At 36.8% G+C, this 19530-nt stretch overlaps 1 protein-coding gene across 1 annotated transcript in view; it reads right to left on the bottom strand.

The window, feature by feature from the left end:
- Nucleotides 1-19530, bottom strand: part of ADGB (androglobin) — a 235704-nt gene that overhangs the window by 67670 nt on the left and 148504 nt on the right. Inside the window, 5 exon segments of the mRNA NM_001193764.2 lie at nucleotides 4845-5032; nucleotides 12031-12184; nucleotides 12710-12844; nucleotides 16692-16785; nucleotides 19256-19393. Of these exon segments, the coding sequence (NP_001180693.2) occupies nucleotides 4845-5032; nucleotides 12031-12184; nucleotides 12710-12844; nucleotides 16692-16785; nucleotides 19256-19393 (709 nt within the window).

Raw genomic sequence — 19530 nt, 5'->3', positions numbered from 1 at the left:
CTGCAAACTACTGCCACGTCTACCCTCTCTATTACACAAAAAGCACTCCTGGCAGAAGCCTTTGGAGCTTCCCTGATAATAGCATTTTCTGTGATTCACAAAAATACAGAGAAATTAAAATAGTAGCCACAGCCTCCACCTTCACCCCTCATCAATCGTTTGGAAACCTCTTGCAAAAAGACTGGAAACATGCAGTCTAATTCATTCTTTCCAACTCCCCTTTTAATGCAATTAAGGAGTTGGCTTTTTGTTCTCATTTTGGGTGATTCCTCACAAATGCTCAGGATTCAATCAACTTTTAATTTCTCTAGAAATTTGCTTTTCTGAGTATCATGTGTCTCATATATATGATGATACTAAAAGACGACACTTTTTTCTCTATATATATATGAAAAAGGTCGCACAGGCTGGAGTGCAGTGGTGCAATCATGGCTCACTGCACCTCGAACTCCTGGGCTTAAATGATATTTCCGCCTCAGACTCCAATATAGCTGGGACTACAGGTATGCACCACCATGCTCAGCTAAATTTTTATTTTTTGTAGAGACAGGATCTCACTATGTTACCCAGGCTGTTCTTGAACTCCTGGGCTCAAGCAATCCTCCTTCCTCAGCCTTGTAAAGTACTGGGATTACGGGCATGAGCCACTATGCCTGGCCCCTCTCCTGTATCTTAAAAAGACCCCCACTCTTTATTCCTCCTTGAAATTAGCTTGTGTATAAGTACAGTTCTCTCCTATCTTTAAGACAGATTAAAACAAAGCAAAAACACAAACCAACGCAACTTTCAGCCCACCTTGCAGTCCAGCCTCTACTGCATTGCCAACTTCCCAGCTCAGCACCTAAGGAGAGTTGTCTGCCTCCACTCTTCTCATCTTACCATCTTCCACGTGCTTACTCCATCACCAACACCGGTGCTATGGTTTGGCTCTGTGTCCCCACCCAAATCTCATGTTGAATTATGATAATCAGTGTTGGAGTAGCAGCCTGGTGGAAGGTGATTGGATCATGGGTACGGAAATCCCCCTTGCTGTCCTCATGATAGTGAGTGAGTTCTCATGAGATCTGGGTGTTTGAAAGTGTACAGCACTTTCTCTCTCTCTCTCTCTCTCTCTCTCTCTCTCTCTCTCTCTCTCTCTCTCCCCCCCCGTTCCTGCTTCCTTTTTGTCTTCTGCCATGATTGTAAGATTCCTGAGGCTTCCCCAGCCATGCCTCCTGTACATACTGTAGAACTGTGAATCAATTAAACCTCTTTTCTCTGTAAATTACCGAGTCTCAGGTATGTCTTTATAGCAGTGTGAGAATGGACTAACACACCAGGTGCTAAACCTACTCTTGCCAAGGTTTCAAGGAGTTTGTCACCATCCTATAGAAACTTTGGTTCTCTTCTTCTTTTACCTCTCAGGAGAACTTGACAGTGTTCTCTGGACCCGGATTTCCTCCTCCTTTAAAAACTCTTCTCCTACAAGCACAGCAGCTTTTATACTTTCCCTCCTATTTGGGGGCTGCTTTGCTTCCATTGACAGACATTCCCACAAACATCAGAGAGTCTTCATGTTCTGTCCTGGGTCTGATTCTCATTTTACAAACTTTCCTGGGCACTTTCAGGAACAGTAACAGAATCATGACTCCCAAATCAATGTCTACGGTGGAACTACCTATGCAGTATCACTTGGCTATTTCACTAGACCACCACATTTAAAAACTAAAAAGGAATCAGTTGTCTTCCTATGGCCCACCTTGCAAATGAGCTTCTCCCCTCTAAGTAAATGACATCATCCACACATTTCCCAAGTCAAACTCTAGAACTCCAGCAAGGCTGTCAATTTTACCTCAATATCTGAAAATCCTTTTTCTTCTCTCCAGATTCCCTGTCACTGCCTGTAATGGGTTGAATTGTGTCCCCTCCTACCACCAAAGATCTGTTGGAGTTCTAACCCCCAGTGCTTCACAATGTCACCTAGTTGGAGATAGGGTTTTTTGCAGAGAATCAAGTTAAAATTAAGTCATTAGAGTGGGTTCTACTCCAGTATGATTGGTGTCCTCATTAAAAAAGGGGAAATTTAGGACTGAGCACTGTGGCTCATGCCTGTAAACCCAGCACTTTTGGGAGACCAAGGCAGGAGAATTGCTTGAGGCCAAGAGTTTGAGACCAGCCTGGTCAACATAGCAAGACTCTGTCTCTACAAAAAATTTAAAAAATAATTAACTAGGCATGGTGGCATATGCCCATAGTACCAGCTATGGTGAGGTGAGAGGATTGCCTGAGGCAGGAGTTAGAGTTTTCAGTGAGCCATGATTGTACCACTGAACTCCAGCTGGGCAACAAAGCAAGATTGTCTGTAAAAAAAGAGGGAAATTTGGAAACAGAGGCATACAGGGGAAAACACCACGTGAAGGTGATGGCAGAGATAGATGTGGTGCTTCTAAAAGCTAAGGATAACCAAAGATTACCAGCAAACCACAAGAAGCCAGGAGAAAGTCATGAAACAGGTTGTCTCCCACAGCCTCAGTTGTAACCAATCCTGCTGACAATTTGATCTCACATTTCTGTTAATAGTTTCCACAGTTCTGCAACAATGCATGTCTATTGCTGAAGCCACCCACCCAGCGTGTGGACTTTTGTTACGGCAGAGTCCTCGCAGGTCAATATGCTGCCCTACTTCAGACTGCCATAATCTCACTCCTGGGTTATTGCAAAGCTTTTACCTGGTTTCCCCCTCTCCGGTTATGCTCCCCTTTCATTCATTCAACACACTGCTGCCTTGAGTGAAGTTTTTTTTTTTTTTCATATTCCATGTCTTTTATGATTAAATATAATTTAAAAATAATAAAGTTCTAACATCTTTTCTGTTATATAATTAACGGGCTGGGAGACGTTGCTCACATCTGTAGTTCCAGGACTTTGGGAGGCCGAGGCAGGTAGATCACTTGAGGCCAGGAATTTGAGACTAGCCTGGACAACATGGTAAGACCCAATCTCTACAAAAAATACAAAAATTAATAAGGCTTGGTGGAATGCACCTGTAATCCCAGCTACTTGGGAGGCTGAGGCATGAGAATAACTTGAACCTGGGAGGCAGAAGTTGCAGTGAGCCAAGATCATGCCGCTGTACTATGGCCTGCGTGACAGAGTAAGACTCTGTCTCAAAAAAACTATATATATATATATATATATATATATTTATATATATATATATAATGTACTTTTTAAAATTCATGCTATGCAGACATAATTTTTAACACAAATCTGATAATGTAATCTTTCTTAAAATCCTTTAAAGAGTCCCCTTGTTCCTAATGTAAAAATCCATACTTCTTGTCCAGTGAGGCTCTTCTCAGAAAGCCTTTGCTAACATTCTGGTCTTACTTCTTACTATAGCATGCTGAAACCCAACTCTGCAAACAAAAAACAATGTCTTGAGTTTCCAGAAAAGGCTGTATATTTATGAACTTTCACTTGTGCTACCTAAGCAGCTCCCTGTTCACCTTCCTCACCACTCAGCTTGATGACTTTAACCCAGCTTCTGGGACTCATTTAGGTAGTAGGTTAAATGTCACTTTTTAGTCTATTAGTGGCCCTGCCATGTGATATGATGGTTTCCTATCACAGTAGTTAAAATATTTTATCACAATTGCTTTTTTTAGTTATTGGTATGTTTCTTTCCTTCTTGAGAATGCACATATTTTCCAAATTTTCTGTGCAGAGAAGTGTATATTAAAATGAGAAGATAAGTATTCCAACAACATGTTGAATAACAACACGTTGTTAATGGAGGCCAATTATGTATCAGACACTGTGTTAGGTCCTATATTGAAAATAAATGATTCTTGCCTTCAATCAATGTTGATTCTCATAGTGGCCAATGTGAAGTTAACTAGATAGAATTTGATATGTCACAGTCTCAGAGAGAACAAAGGACTATAGGAACATGACCAGAGCTAACTAATTATATTTGAAGGTTTAAGCACAAAGAATTTTACTACTGAAAATTATCATTACAGGTGATGAATTTTTTTTTTAAGTGGAGAGGTGGTGACAGGACACATGAGACAAGAGGAAAGGCTTGAGCAAAATAAAATTTCTGGGCATATATACCAAGAGGTGGTCATTAGTTCTGTCAGGAGAGTGCACTGTGTTAGGCATCTGTTCAAGAATGCTAAAAACATGCTATGTGCTTCGGAGTTGATCTGTAGCCAATGGAACGTTATCAAAGGTTTTAAAGCAGGCAAATCACATGTTTAAATATATGTGGTTGAAAGGCAATTACTGTGGTAGTAAAGGATGAGTATGTGAATGGATATGGAGAGAGAGAAAAAACTGATTAAATGCAGAAAAGGGAATAAAATAGAGTCATGGATTCCAGAAACAAAACAATTCTATAGACCGAAGGTAATAAGGGCTGAAAGTAGTGCAGGGACATTGAAGACTGATTAACGAAAGACAGTGGAATCTATGATTAGGCTATTTAAGGAGAACACTGCACATAGGTGAGCATGAAAAGAAGACTGAGTTGGTTGATAAAGAAACCCCCACAAAATACTAGCCAGAGATGGAGCAGAAGAGGAAGAAAGTAGTAAGAGGAAGCCATGTCATGAAGAATCTTTAATCAAAGTCAAGTAGAATGAAGACTAAGGAAATCTCATTACTATTATATGTAGTCATACAGGCTTAATCTTACATAACGCCCACATAATCACATTACACTCAATTAATTGTTTCCAAAAAGAATATAAAATTTGAAGTTCAAAACCGACTCAGGATTTTACTGCAGAATTTATTTTTATCCTAAAATATTAATATTTTTTTAGAAATGCCTTTCCCCTTCTGTCATATACTTGTACCTGAATAAAATTTTCTTATCATTGGGTATGTAGTAATCTCGGATTTCCTTTATAGCAAAGGTATTGCATGGAGAGTCTCGAGACAGGCATGGCAGTGGAGCAGAAGAACCAATGAGACGCAGTTTCCATCGTGAGGCTGTTACGTACGTGTCACCTGTAAATGCTTCTGCCACAAAAGTATATCCCTTCTATAAGAAAGATAAATTACACAGAAATGAATTACGTTATTATTCTCTCAAATGTACAATATCTAATAGTACTAAATGTCTTATTATTATGATATTATCTATAGGTCCCAAGATCTCTTAATAAATATAGAATCACTAGGATTATGTTTGGAATTTCTCCTAGAAAGCACTATCCTACAAAGTTTTCAGGAAAACAATAAACTGATATTTTCCTTTGTGTGGTTCCTTAACTATAAAATAAAGTGCTTAACCACAATAGATGATTACTATGTCCTCTTCTAATGCCTCCCACAGCAAATTCTTATAATTGCACCATCCCAGAGTAGCCCAAAAGCTTCTTACTTGATTTTCCTGTCTCCCAGATCCATCTTTCTGGAATACTGAAGTAAGAAAGGCAGAAGAGTTCAAATAAATGTATTCTGTTGATATGACAGGTAAAACTATAAAATTAATAGCTGATTTGCTTCCACAGAACCCTGATGTGTGATTGAGGATGAGTTCTTTAGATAGCAGAAAAGGGGAAGCTCAAGAGCCTGGGAATGGCTTACTTTATGATGGGGAAGAGCTTGGTTTAACATAATTGGATAGCTGGCTAAGAAGTCAGTGAATCAAAAGCATGATATCATAACAGATGTAAATGTTCAAAGTAATTCTGAGATTATAATTCCAGATGCCCCTAATAAAGAATAAAAAGATAGATTTGTCTTCCAGCTGTACTCTGTCCACAGATAGCTCTCTGGTAGGTTTAGATTCCAGAAGTAAAAATTATATCTATCTATCTATCTATCTATCTATCTATCTATCTATCTATCTATCTATCTGTCTGTCTGTCTGTCTGTCTGTCTATCTATCTATGTATCTATCTATCTATCTATCTATCTATCTATCTATCTATCTATACACATATATAAGCCAGAATGAATTTTTAAAAAGTTTCATATGCATCTAGAAATATTAGCTGGAATTCCAATCCCCATAATGAGATGAGAATTGCAACACCAATAAGGACTTTATGACATTATGTTTGGGGCAAGTAAAAAAAAAGTATAATAAAGCATTTTTACTTGCAAAGTGTAATGCACATATGTGTTGATATTTTTATCATTATTTGAGTTTATTGTACTAATGAATTAAAGAGGCAAAGCCAAATTATTTTGTTTTTGCTTCCACTCAGAATAATTACAAAGGAAAAAGTTATTAAATGGTGGGATAGATATTGGTAAGTGAAAATCCAAAGCTAAATCAGTGATAGGATTACAAGACAGAACTTGGCTATGCTAAATGGATTCAGTAGTAAAAGAGTTATATAATTGAGTACTGAGTATTGAGGGATCCTATAGACTAGTATTCTGAATTACAGTGTATGGTCTTGAGTATTTATGAAAAAAACTAAAGTAAACAATTCTGATTTTTCAAACTTAAGAAGAATATATACTCTGCAAACCACAGACTAGTAAGTTTAATAATAGTGCTTATCAAAGTTCTGCTGTAGCTCATTTAAAAAGGATGTCTCATGTGAACCTCAAAGATAAAACCTATTCTTAAAAGCAACATGAGTTTATTGGGAACGAAAACTTATTTACTTTTTTCATAAGATTAGAAGACACAACATCAGGTAAAGGTTGCAGACATGGGGTTTATGAATTTCATGCAGGCATATGTCAAGGCCTCTGGTGAATTTCATATGAGCCAGGATGCCTCTTGAGGAGCCTGCTGGGCAGAATTAGCCACAAAATTTCCATCTAAGATTGCTAGTTATATAACTGCTCAATAGCGTTTTAGACATTATCTAATCAGCCAAAGATGTTCTCTCTTGAGGTGTCTCCTGAGTCCACCATATCAATATGCCTTGTAGGTACCAAAAGACAGACACAATCACAGGGTACAAAACAATGGAGCAATGATCCTCTTTACATTTTGTGGGTCAGAATTACTTTCAGAGGCAGCATTCAGTTCTGGGAACCACATTTTAGCAGAGACAAAGGTTGTTTGGATAAATGTTCAAAGATCAAGAATTATGAAGAGAAGAAAACTGCAGCACAAAAGGGACCACTTTTCACACAGCTTGATATTCTCCTCCACAATTTCTCCACTTTTAACTTTTTTTCTTTTTGGAGATGGAGTTTCGCTCTTGTCACCCAGGCTGGAGAGCAGTGGCATGATCACGGCTCACTGCAACCTCTGTCTTCTGGGTTCAAGTGATTCTCCTGCCTCAGCCTCCCTAATAGCTAGGACTACAGGCACACGCCACCACACTTGGCTAATTTTTGTATTATTAGTAGAGATGGGGGTTTTGCCATGTTTTCCAGGCTGGTCTCGAACTCCTGATCTCAGGTGATCCACCCGCTTTGGCCTACCAAAGTGCTGGGATTATAGGCATGAGCCACTGTGCCCAGCCTTAACTTTCTTTCTAAACAGAGCTGGCTAGAGTGAGAGGGTAGAAGAGATAAAATATGAGATAGGAAGATGTTTGCTGCAATCTCAATTTACAACTTAAAAATAAGAATTAAGTGGAGCTAGAATGTTCTTCTGATCGTTGACTCAAAATGTATCACTTAGAACTTCTGAAAAATTCAAGCTTAATCAAGAAAGGGAGGTCTACAGTGGAGTTTCTAAGACAAAAACCAAACCCAACGCAACCCAAAGAAGTATGCTAGATGTAAATAACAATCAGATTCGTACTTGGCTCAACCAAATATTCTTTAAAGATCTCTTTCAAAATGAAGTATTCAAGACTAGCATTAGTCTATTTATCGAGTAATACAGAATTCATAGATAGAATTTGATGACATCTATAACCTTGATAGAGTCTCCCTTTAAATTAAATCATCTTCTTTCTCTTAATCTTTGTGACTTTTGAATTCTAATCACAAATTAAATAAATTGTTTCTATTCAAAAGGAAGTCTAGCTCAAACTTCAAAAACATTCAAAAAATAATCCACTGGTGCTTGGACAAATTTGTTCGTGAAGAACTAGCTCTATAGTTTGGTTTAACCCAAGGCGTTCTGCTGCAGAAAGGTCAGGTTTAGAGGAGGGGTGTCCAATCTTTTGGCTTCCCTGGGCCACAGTGGAAGAATTGTTTTGGGCCATGCACAAAATACACTAACACTAACGATAGCTGAGGAGCTTAAAGAAAAAGAATCACAAAAATATCTCACAGTGTTTTAAGAAAGTTTACGAATTTGTGTTGGGATATATTTAAAGTCATCCTGGGCAACATGCAGCCTATGAGCCGTGGGTTAGACGAGCTTGGTTTAGAGATATCATTTGTTAGGACATGGGGAAGAATAAATATAGTATAAAAGGAAATTGTGTGGGTCAAATAAAATTTGTAAATACATGTTTGATGTACAGAAATTGAATTTTATTAACAAAATATTCTGTTTTTAAGTGATATGTAAATGCCCTTTCAAGGTAATTGACAAGAATAATAAGTAAAAATAATATATTGATGCATTGACTTTAATCAAGTGAGTTTTTAAAAATTATGCTCAGGTGTATAATTCCAAACATAGATAACTGTATACAAAAATATTGATGTTTATCAGAATTGCTTATAAAATGTAAATGTTAAACTTGCCAAATTTAATACAAAATAAAAGTAATTGAAGCCCAAGTTACAATTTGATAATGTCTTCAAATTTAATAAAATCTGACTGCAATGTAAAAAAATCTATCTTATTAAAAATTATAGAAAAACATGCTAAGGTTTTAATGAAACACATACAACTTTTAAATTATAATAAAATTATTAAAAAATTTTCAAAACCGCAGATTATATATGTATATAATATATACATATACACACACATATGTATCAATGGGGTTAAGTAGTTTCATCAAAAATTTAATTGCCCTTATTTTTAAAATGTTTCCTAAAATCTCTAAGACAGCATGAAAGAGCTATTAGGATTTGTATGTAGTTAATACATTTTTAAATTTATCCTTCTTTTAAACGAAAGCAGTATTCATGAGATAAGTATGTTCTAATTTACACAAAATAATGTATAGAATCATAGGCTGAAATGAATCTCAGAAGTCAAGTACAGACATAACTCAAAAATAAAAATGAAGAGGTTCAAAAACATAAAGCTACAGAATGGAAGACAGAGCTAAAACAGTCCTCTTCATATCCAGCTAGGTATACATTATTATTTGTTGTGATTCTCTCTTAGAGGAAATGATTGAAAAGACAAATATGATTCTCTCTTAGAGGAAATGATTGAAAAGACAAATATGAGATTTATTTTATTTATTTATTTTTTTGTGGGGGAGAGTGTGTGATTTTTTTTTTTCATTATTATACTTTAAGTTCTAGGGTACATGTGCACAACGTGCAGGTTTGTTACATGTGTATACATGTGCCATGTTGGTGTGCTGCACCCATCAACTCATCATCTACATTAGGTATATCTCCTAATGCTATCCCTCCCCCCTGTCCCCACCCCATGCCAGGCCCTGGTGTGTGATGTTCCCCTTCCTGTGTCCAAGTGTTCTCATTGTTCAATTCCCACCTATGAGTGAGAACATGCAGTGTTTGGTTTTCTGTTCTTGTGATAGTTTGCTGAGAATGATGGTTTCCAGCTGCATCCATGTCCCTACAAAGGACATGAACTCATCCTTTTTCATGGCTGCATAGTATTCCATGGTGTATATGTGTCACATTTTCTTAATCCAGTCTGTCATTGATGGACATTGGGTTGGTTCCAAGTCTTTGCTATTGTGAATAGGGCCGCAATAAACATACGTGTGCATGTGTCTTTATAGCAGCATGGTTTATAATCCTTTGGGTATATACCCAGTAACGGGATGGCTGGGTCAAATGGTATTTCTAGTTCTAGATCCTTGAGGATTCGCCACACTGTCTTCCACAATGGTTGAACTAGTTTACAGTCCCACCGACAGTGTAAAAGTGTTCCTATTTCTCCACATCCTCTCCAGCACCTGTTGTTTCCTGACTTTTTAATAATAAGAGCTATTTCTGACAAACTCATAGCCAATATCATACTGAATGGGCAAAAACTGTAAACATTCCCTTTGAAAACTGGCACAAGACAGGGATGCCCTCTCTCACCACTCTTATTCAACATAGAGTTGGAAGTTCTGGCCAGGGCAATCAGGCAGGAGAAATAAAGGGTATTCAATTAGGAAAAGAGGAAGTCCAATTGTCCCTGTTTGCAGATGACATGATTGTATATTTAGAAAACCCCATCGTCTCAGCCCAAAATCTCCTTAAGCTGATAAGTAACTTCAGCAAAGTCTCAGGATACAAAATCAATGTGCAAAAATCACAAGCATTCTTATATACCAATAACAGACAAATAGAGAGCCAAATCATGAGTGAACTCCCATTCACAATACCTTCAAAGAGAATAAAATACCAAGGAATCCAACTTACAAGGGATGTAAAGGACCTCTTCTAGGAGAACTACAAACCACTGCTCAATGAAATAAAAGAGGACACAAACAAATGGAAGAACATTCCATGCTCATGGATAGGAAGAATCAATATTGTGAAAATGGCCATATTGCCCAAGGTAATTTATAGATTCAGTGCCATCCCTATTAAGCTACCAATGAGTTTCTTCACAGAATTGGAAAAAACTACTTTAAAGTTCATATGAAACCAAAACAGAGCCCACATTGCCAAGACAATCCTAAGCTAAAAGAACAAAGCTGGAGGCATCACGCTACCTGACTTCAAACTATACTACAAGGCTACAGTAACCAAAACAGCATGGTACTGGTACCAAAACAGACATATAGACCAATGGAACAGAACAGAGCCCTCAGAAATAATACCACACATCTACAACCATCTGATCTTTGACAAACCTGACAAAAACAATAAACGGGGAAAAGATTCCCTATTTAATAAATGGTACTGGGAAAACTGACTAGCCACATGTAGAAAGCTGAAACTGGATCCCTTCCTTACTCCTTATACAAAAATTAATTCAAGATGGATTAGAGACTTAAATGTCAGACCTAAAACCATAAAAACCCTAGAAGAAAACCTAGGCAATACCATTCAGGACATAGGCATGGGCAAGGACTTCATGTCTAAAACATCAAAAGCAATGACAACAAAAGCCAAAATTGACAAACGGGATCTAATTAAACTAAGGGCTTCTGCACAGCAAAGAAACTACCATCAGAGTGAACACCCAACAAACAGAATGGGAGAACATTTTTGCAATCTACTCATCTGGCAAAGGGCTAATATCTAGAACCTACAAAGAGCTCAAACAAATTTCCAAGAAAAAAACAACCCCATCAAAAAGTGGGCAAAGGATATGAACAGATGCTTCTCAAAAGAAGACATTTATGCAGCCAACAGACACATGAAAAAATGTTCATCATCACTAGCCATCAGAGAAATGCAAATCAAAACCACAATGGGATACCATCTCAAACTAGTTAGAATGGCAAATATGAAATTTAAATGAACAGAGAAGCAATGTGGTTTGAATGAAGGTCACAGATCAGGGTCTATCATTCAGCCACAGAAAGGTCCCCAAGTACCTCTGGCTGGTGAAGGAATTTATGTAGCCCTCAAAATGAGGTGGTGATGGTTGGTGGCTATGTGACCACAATTTTCTGAGATATACAGGAGTAGAATAAAAACCCAGTGGGAAACAAAGACAATCATCTGATTTTGTTTTGGGATAAGGCTAAAGGAGCTCTTTAGATTCATTTCTATTTTAAGCATTTATATGCTTCTTAAATTTCAATAATTAGAATTTCCAGTGCTTTCTTTTTGCCATGTTTTCTTTGGGGAGAAGAAGAAAGAGGATTGAGAGGTGAAGAATGCTTTAGCATTTACATTAAATGCCTCCTACTGTTAAATATATGGGACTTCTATAGTGAAAGATCAGGGCCTTATTTGCCTGTTAAGTAGATTAAAAACAACTCTGCCCTCCCTTCAGGACCCTCTACAAGCTGATGACTTTTCACTGCCATTCTATCATATGTGGAGAATACAGTTTATACCTACCTTATTCTTGGTATAAAGATAAGGCACCACTTTTTGGAACACCTTGGGCACTTGCTCCATTGTGTCATTATTAACAACGTGTAGGATACAGATTGGAAGTGTAGTATATACTTTGGGAACCAAAATCATATCTTGAGGAACCAAAAATGTTTCTCTGTAATTACAAAAGCATGAACTTTCCCTTGACATGAATCTTAAAGGAAGTTTGAAATTTGCATCAATGCCAAGAAATTTTTTTTAAAACTCCAAAGTTCCAAATAACTAAAAGGCACACATATTATTTTCTTTTAAAAATTACTATTCATATGCTATTTTGTCAAGTAAATGCAAACTGTATTAAAAAATTCAATTTTATAAGTAATTTGTGACTTTTACCAGATATGCTATTGCTTAGAAATTGAAGGATCTTTTTCTATTCTAAAAGCATATTAATTTGTTATATTATTTTTATCACAAACCTAAAAGTTTCTAATAATTAGTAAACATTCTTCATATTTTGATGAATAGATAAAAATTTTATATAATATTTCATTTAAAATGCGAAGTGTGGAAGAATTTTAACTAACTTATGAAAGCAACCCAGAAGCTAATACCTTTACCACTATCATAAATAAATATTCATAAATATAGATACTGCAAGTCATTTAGAGACATATTTGTCATTCTATAATAACCTTACCTGAATACTATAAACCAAGAATTTGGTGGCTGCTCTTGATAAGTCACAGTATAATCCGCCAAAGCAATCTTAGTTTCTTCATCTTGATAGCACGGATAAGATTCCAAAGACTTGCACTTGCTTTTAAACATCAGTCTAGAAATATAAAAATAAATTAAGTATCAATGGCAAAAGCCACTTTAAAGATAAACTCTATTTACAAAAAGAAATAAAAATAGTGTAAGATATTGCAAGTCATTGTTTGCTAGATTGCGATCTTGATCAAAGGGGTTCTGTGTAGTCCCTGATACATGGTGCCAAAGGATGGGGACCCATTTTAGGTCACTCACAAAAGATATCTGTCAAAGGTGCCCAAGGTTGTCTGAGGCTCTTAAAGGAGAACATGATCCATGTTTGAGGGAGTAAAGTTTATAGCTGGGAAACCAGAACCAAAGTTGAAGCTATAAGGATAGAAAAACTAGAAGCAAGCAAACCAGCAACAAAACTGGGTGAGAGTCACTGAAGGGCCTGGAATTAAAGTAGAGAATGGAGACTGAAATGGAGTTTAAAGTGAGAAATACGTTTGGAAAAATAGATTTAAAAAATCTGAGGCCATGCACAAGTGGAGAGTGCTGGCTTTCCTCCTGCATGATTTTTGAGGGTATAAGGGAGTAGAGCATTCACTGCTAAACTAATTATGGAGCTGAGGTTTCTCCACGTTTTCCCCCTAGAAGACTGTGACATATTCCAGAACATAATGGGAATGATGATGTGACGGATTTTCCAGGTCTTATCCTTCCCATTCTGCCAGAAACCGGATGTGCCCTTAGTAGCACTGAGAATATAAGGCCCTATATACAATGTCTCAGGTATTAGCTGGGATGGAAGTCTTATAGCCATAGCAAATGGTTCTCTTTTAGAGGTCTAGACAGAGCCAGAGGTGTTCTTGTCTTTCAGAAGGCAGAAGTTTTCATTGATTGTCAGTGGAAAGCAAAGACATAGTGGTCCTCATGGAAGACAAAAGTCACATACTCCATTTCATCACTGGTTTTTGTTAGGTTTTTGTTGATCATAGGCTTTTGGTAGGAGGAAACTAACAGGATTATACTTGGAAGGGGTTTAAAAGACCTTTTAAAATGGTGACAATGACAAATAATAGGGTAACCATATATCTGGTTTGCCTGGGATAGCTGTGGTTTATACTTACAGTACTGGACTAATTATTAACAGTTCTCCATCTTTTCTTGTTAATGTCCTAGTTTGGATGATCAGTGGTATGATAATTCTAACTAGGAGCTATAAAGTGCAGATCTGTCAATGCAGGACAGTCTTGTAAATCACACAGGGCTGGCCTAATCTATACAAGGATGTTGGCTCAACCAACATGGGAATTAAGCCGGTCGCAGTGGGAATTGACTGGAACGGGACCTGCACCATTCTAAAATGAGGGTGATTTCTGGTCTTCCCAGATGTCACTGCTCCTGTTAAACATTCTACCCTTTTAATGAATGTAAGGCTTTCAAAATCCTGATGAACTATATAGAATATTTTGAATGACCTAGGGTGAAGTACCTGACTGAGTTGGAAGAGTTAGTTTTAATTAAGAATTAGTTTCAATTTAGTCAGATTTTTATCTGATACGATGCCCTCATAGGGGAGTTTGTTTTTTAGACATCATTTGCAAGAAAATTGGGTGCAAGATCTGACCCACGTATTTTCTTATGATAGGCCTCAGAATGCAGAAATAACTTGTACAAGAGGGTCTGTTCTCTCTGTGTGTGTCCACACAATTGGATTGGATTGTTAAGATGAAATGGGATTCGGCCTCGCATGGTGGCTCACGCCTGTAATCCCAGCACTTTGGGAGGCTGAGGCGGGTGGATCACGAGGTCAGGAGATCAAGACCATCCTGACTAACACGGTGAAACCATGTCTCTATTAAAAATACAAAAAATTAGCCGGGCCTGGTGGCAGGAGCCTGTAGTCCCGGCTACTCGGGAGGCTGAGGCAGGAGAATGGTGTGAACCCGGGAGGCGGAGCTCTCATTGAGCCCAGATTGTGCCACTGCACTCCAGCCTGGGCGACAGAGCGAGACTCCGTCTAAAAAAAAAAAAAAAGATGAAATGGGATTCAAATGGGATTCAATCTTAAGACTAAATCATAAATTGGTAAACTTAATCTTCCCCGTTGACTTGGGGAAAGTTCTTCCCCTTCAGAGTTGCAAATGAAAGGCTAGGCTTCAGTACCTCAAACTTCCACATGTAGTAGTAATGACAATACCAATGTTCACAATGGCTACTTTTCTGTAATGATTCAATCTGTGGCATTGTGCTAAGTCTACCTGTCTACTTTAATTTATTTTTACAGATTTATGAGGGAATAGTATTAGACAGTAGATATTATTATCCCTATGCTACATATAAAAATTAAGTTTAGAGAGGATAAGAATCTTGTCTTAGATAACAATAATTAATACAGCTGGGGTTAGCTTCAGGTCTTGTGTCAAATTTTGTGCTCTTAACCATAGAATTAATGCCTGCTAGGATAAGGTAGCTTTGGATGCCACTGGCATTTGAGTTTAAATAACAGACTTTTTGGTTTTATCTGTCCAAGAAATGCATATGTAGAACTCAAAGCACTGAAAGAGCATGGCTTCTGTATCATATCAGAACTCAAAGCATTGAAAGAGCATGCCTCTGTAAGCTGAGATTCCGTGAAATGGTCTTGACTGTAGTGGAAATATCACATGGAGAAGAACAACAACCTCCTGAAGGTATTATGCTAGTGTTTCAAATACACCTCTCTGTTGTACTGATCCTATTCCCTAATAGGGGCGCTCACTTTTTAGCACATCGTTTTCATGAAAATTAGGTGTAGGATCTGACCTACAGATCTCCTCCTGGTAGCCCCAAAATACAAAAGCAGGTTGGAAAAGAGGGTTTGTGCTCCTTATGTGCATTCAAACAATTAAAACTTTAGGCAAAAGTGTAACCCTTTTAGGAAATGGGTTCTGGAGTAAAGATCAATCAAGTAATCTGCATGGGGTCTGCAGAGTCTCCTGAAAATGCAAATTGATGTCTTTTATCAGTTTAGGAAGGTTCTCACCTGTTATCTTTGTACTTTCTGTCACTCCAATTACTTACACACTAAGCTTTCTGAGAATGCCCCACAAGTCCCTTATGCTATTTTCCACTCATTTTCTCTTAGCTTCACTTGGGATACTTTTTATTGATATATTACCCAGTTCACTAAACTCTTCTTCTACTATGCCTAATCTGTGGTTAAATTCATTAATGAGTTCCTAATTTTGGTTATTAAAATGTTCATTGATGTACTTTCCATTTGTCTGTGTTTTATTAATTAAATGCTCAAACTTTTAGTCTATTTTCTCTTATTATTTATTTTCTTGCTCATTTTCATAACAGTCATGTTTAGATGTTTTTTTCTTCTGTCACCTCTGAAATCTAAATAACCAGAGGGTATGGTTCCACATATTTTCCATAATGTACAGTGTGTATAGATATAGTGGAGGAGGTGGGTGGGTGTGTAATTTTTTTCTGTTTTGTTCAGGTTAGCTTGACTGTTGGACATGAGTTATGGCTAGAATGCAGTTTTTCTAAGGTTCAATCTACCGAGGCCTTGCCCCTGTTTAGAAAGTGTTGCCCTCCAAGGATTTCATCTGACTATTTGTTAACTGGGATCCCATCCCTTACCAGGTCCTAAACTTTAATTTTTGTCTTCTCAGCACCGTAAGTTTTAAGGAAATTTTGTTCTGCTCCTAGAGGTTTTCTGCTTAGAATTTTAGTTCCGTGCAATTAAAACATAAACAAAAAGTAACAAGTACCATAGAAATGTTTCAGAGAAAATATTGTGGAAGGTCCAAAGTAATGGTGTGGTTCCAGCTGCAGTGACTGGGGAGCACTCAACAAATATGGTAGTATTCAAACTGGACTTTGACAAAAGGACAATATACTGCAATAAAAATATCATTTGACTGCTTTACCTTAAGAGAGAAACCGCATACTGTTCTAAATTCATTTCCAATATAGCCCAAACTTTTTGAAGAGTATCTGCAACACTGATATTTTCTTTTGTGTCTAAAAATAATAATAAATAATAACAACGTTAAGCTTTAAGATGCCTGAAAGATCATCTTGTTCAAAGTCTTCATCTTCACAAATGAAGTTGAAACTCACAAGTAAGGTGGTATTCAAAGTCATAGGCTTCATTAGCAGAAAAATTAGTTTTAAAATATGAGCTACAAACTTCTGGTCAAGAGCTCTGCTCATTGTTATTATGCTGTTTCCCTTCATCTTTAAAGTCTTAAAATATTGCTTGACCTAATTTAAGGTAGTCATCAAAGGGTTTACATGCGGCAATCTCTGTCACACTAAAACTTTTTTTGTAACAGGTCTTATCTCAGAAAAAGTAATCCATCCAATTTTTCTAAAGAACAATGGCTAATAGGATTTTACTAGAGCTCTATCTACTGCATTATCTGCAAATGGTTTAAAAGTAGATAATTTGCCAAGAAAATGTGAATCCATATTAAGAGCCTCAAATTTACTGTATCAGAAACTAACATTCTTTTTCTAATTATCCTATCTTAATATCTTCATGGTATTTACCAGCATCTAAAATTGATATCTTCATATATGTACTTGTCTATTATATGCTTACTCTCACTAGAATACAAAATTCATCAGACTAGAAATTTTGTCTGTTTTATTGACTGCTATAAGGCCAAAATATGTAACATTGCTGTGCAATCAAGAGTTATTCAATAAATATATGTTGAGTGAAAAAAATGCAAACACTATTTAGAAAAACATTTTGAATAGTTGAACACAAAACTCTATGAAGTACATTACTGAATTGCCCATATTTTCAGTCTCTAAAAAGGGAAGTAAAATCATTATATGAAAAATTTTACAACATATATGTACAATAAAAGCGTATTGTACCATATGCATGGTTTGAATGCATTTCCCAAACTTTATGTGTTAGAAACTTAATTCCCAAAGTAACAGTATTGAGAAGTGGAATCTTCAAGAGGTGATTAGCTCATGAGGGCTATGCCCTTATGAATGAATTAATGTAATTATTGAAAGAGTGGGTTAGTTATCTCATAAGTGGTTTCCTGATAAAAGGATGAGTTCTGACTCTCTCAATCCCTCCTTTATCTCCCTCTTTCTCTCTCTCTTTCTTTCACGAACGTGCTCTCTCACCCTGCCACCTTCCTCATGGGATAAAGACTCTGTCCAGATGCAAAGCCCTTGATTTTGGATTTTCCAGCCTTCAGAACTGTAAGAAATAAATCTCTGTTCTTTATAAGTAACTTGGTCTTTGGTATTCCATTATAGCAGCACAAAGTAAACCAAGACATCCTATATTGAGTTTGATGAATGCATATGTTTTGTAATGGGAGGAAAATAAAACATCAAATTAGACAACTGTCATTAAACTATGTAATTTAGGGTTTTTAAACCATTGTGTATCTGATGTTTTTATGGCTTAAACATTATCATTAAATGTTTTAAATAGATCCTTTTTTTTTTTTTTACAAGAAAATGTTTCAATATACGTAAAGAATTCTATTGGAGGTAAGGCTTCTCCTATCAAAATGTCAGCAAAAACTACAGAATGAAAAGAACTGAATATATGTGTTTTGTTTTTTGTTTGAGACAAGATCTCACCCTGTCACCCAGGCTAGAATGCAGTGGTGTGATCTCAGCTCAGGCTCAATGCAACCACCACCTCCTGGGCTCAAGTAATCCTCCCACCTCTGCCTCCCAAGTAGCTGGGATTATAGGCAAATGTCACCATGCCTAGCTAATTTTTATATTTTTTGTAGAGACATGGTTTCCCCGTGTTGCCCAGGCTGGTCTTGAACTCCAGAGCTCAAGCGATCTGCCCACCTCAGTCTCCAAAAATGCTTGAATATAAGTTTTGCATCTGCCATGTTTTATTTTAAGCTGATAAAACAGACTTTTCTGGCAAAACTATTTGATTTCATATACATAGATGTATCTGATTTAATAAATTTAAGAATACAGTTAAAATGCATTTTATGCCTTCTAGATGTATGTCACTGTGGACCTACATGGTGGCTTCTTTATTATGCATTAGTTTATTCATTCACTTAATTATTCATTCATTTGAAAAACCATCTGGAAATGTGAAAATATCATGACTTAGCTGAGGCAGACTGAGGTAGCATAGTGCTAGGTAGTTGGGATATATACAGAAAAAGATCAGTTCCCTGTTTTAAAAGAATTTGCAATAGATTGGGAAAACAAAGCTGATCATTCTTTCATTTTTTCACTCATTCTTTCAGCAAGTATTTATTGTGTGCTTATGGTGCACCAGGCACTGTGCCAATCCTGGGAACAAGACACTCAGTGTATTGGACATACTTCCTGATTTCAAATAATTTCATTATTTAGAGGACTCAAATTAATTAGCTGAACCATAAAGTGGGGTGACTCTAAAATACTTTTATTAACACACATAAATACTTGTTCTTATACAAACAAGTTCATTTTATAAATGTTTGAACATACATACCTGGTATTCTGGCTTTCATGAGTAATCTAACATAAGTTCCTCTCCACATGGCTTGAATTTTAATTGCTGCTGCTACTTCCTCAGGAGAATACTCTTTATCACTTGTAGGCATAGAATATTTAACGTCCAGCCATTCCACTGGAAAGGGAAAAACAAACTTTGGACTGGAAGTTATATTTAATCCCTTCCCCAAGTTTCAATGCCTTTAGCTGTTAAAGCCCTCCAACGTATAAAATTCTACATTCCAAGAGTTAGCACCATATTTAATATTGCCA

The sequence above is a fragment of the Macaca mulatta genome, chromosome 4 (assembly GCF_049350105.2).
Source record: "Macaca mulatta isolate MMU2019108-1 chromosome 4, T2T-MMU8v2.0, whole genome shotgun sequence".
Taxonomy (NCBI): domain Eukaryota; kingdom Metazoa; phylum Chordata; class Mammalia; order Primates; family Cercopithecidae; genus Macaca; species Macaca mulatta.
Note: the sequence above shows the minus strand (reverse complement) of the source record. Positions and strands in the feature narration are given on the sequence as shown.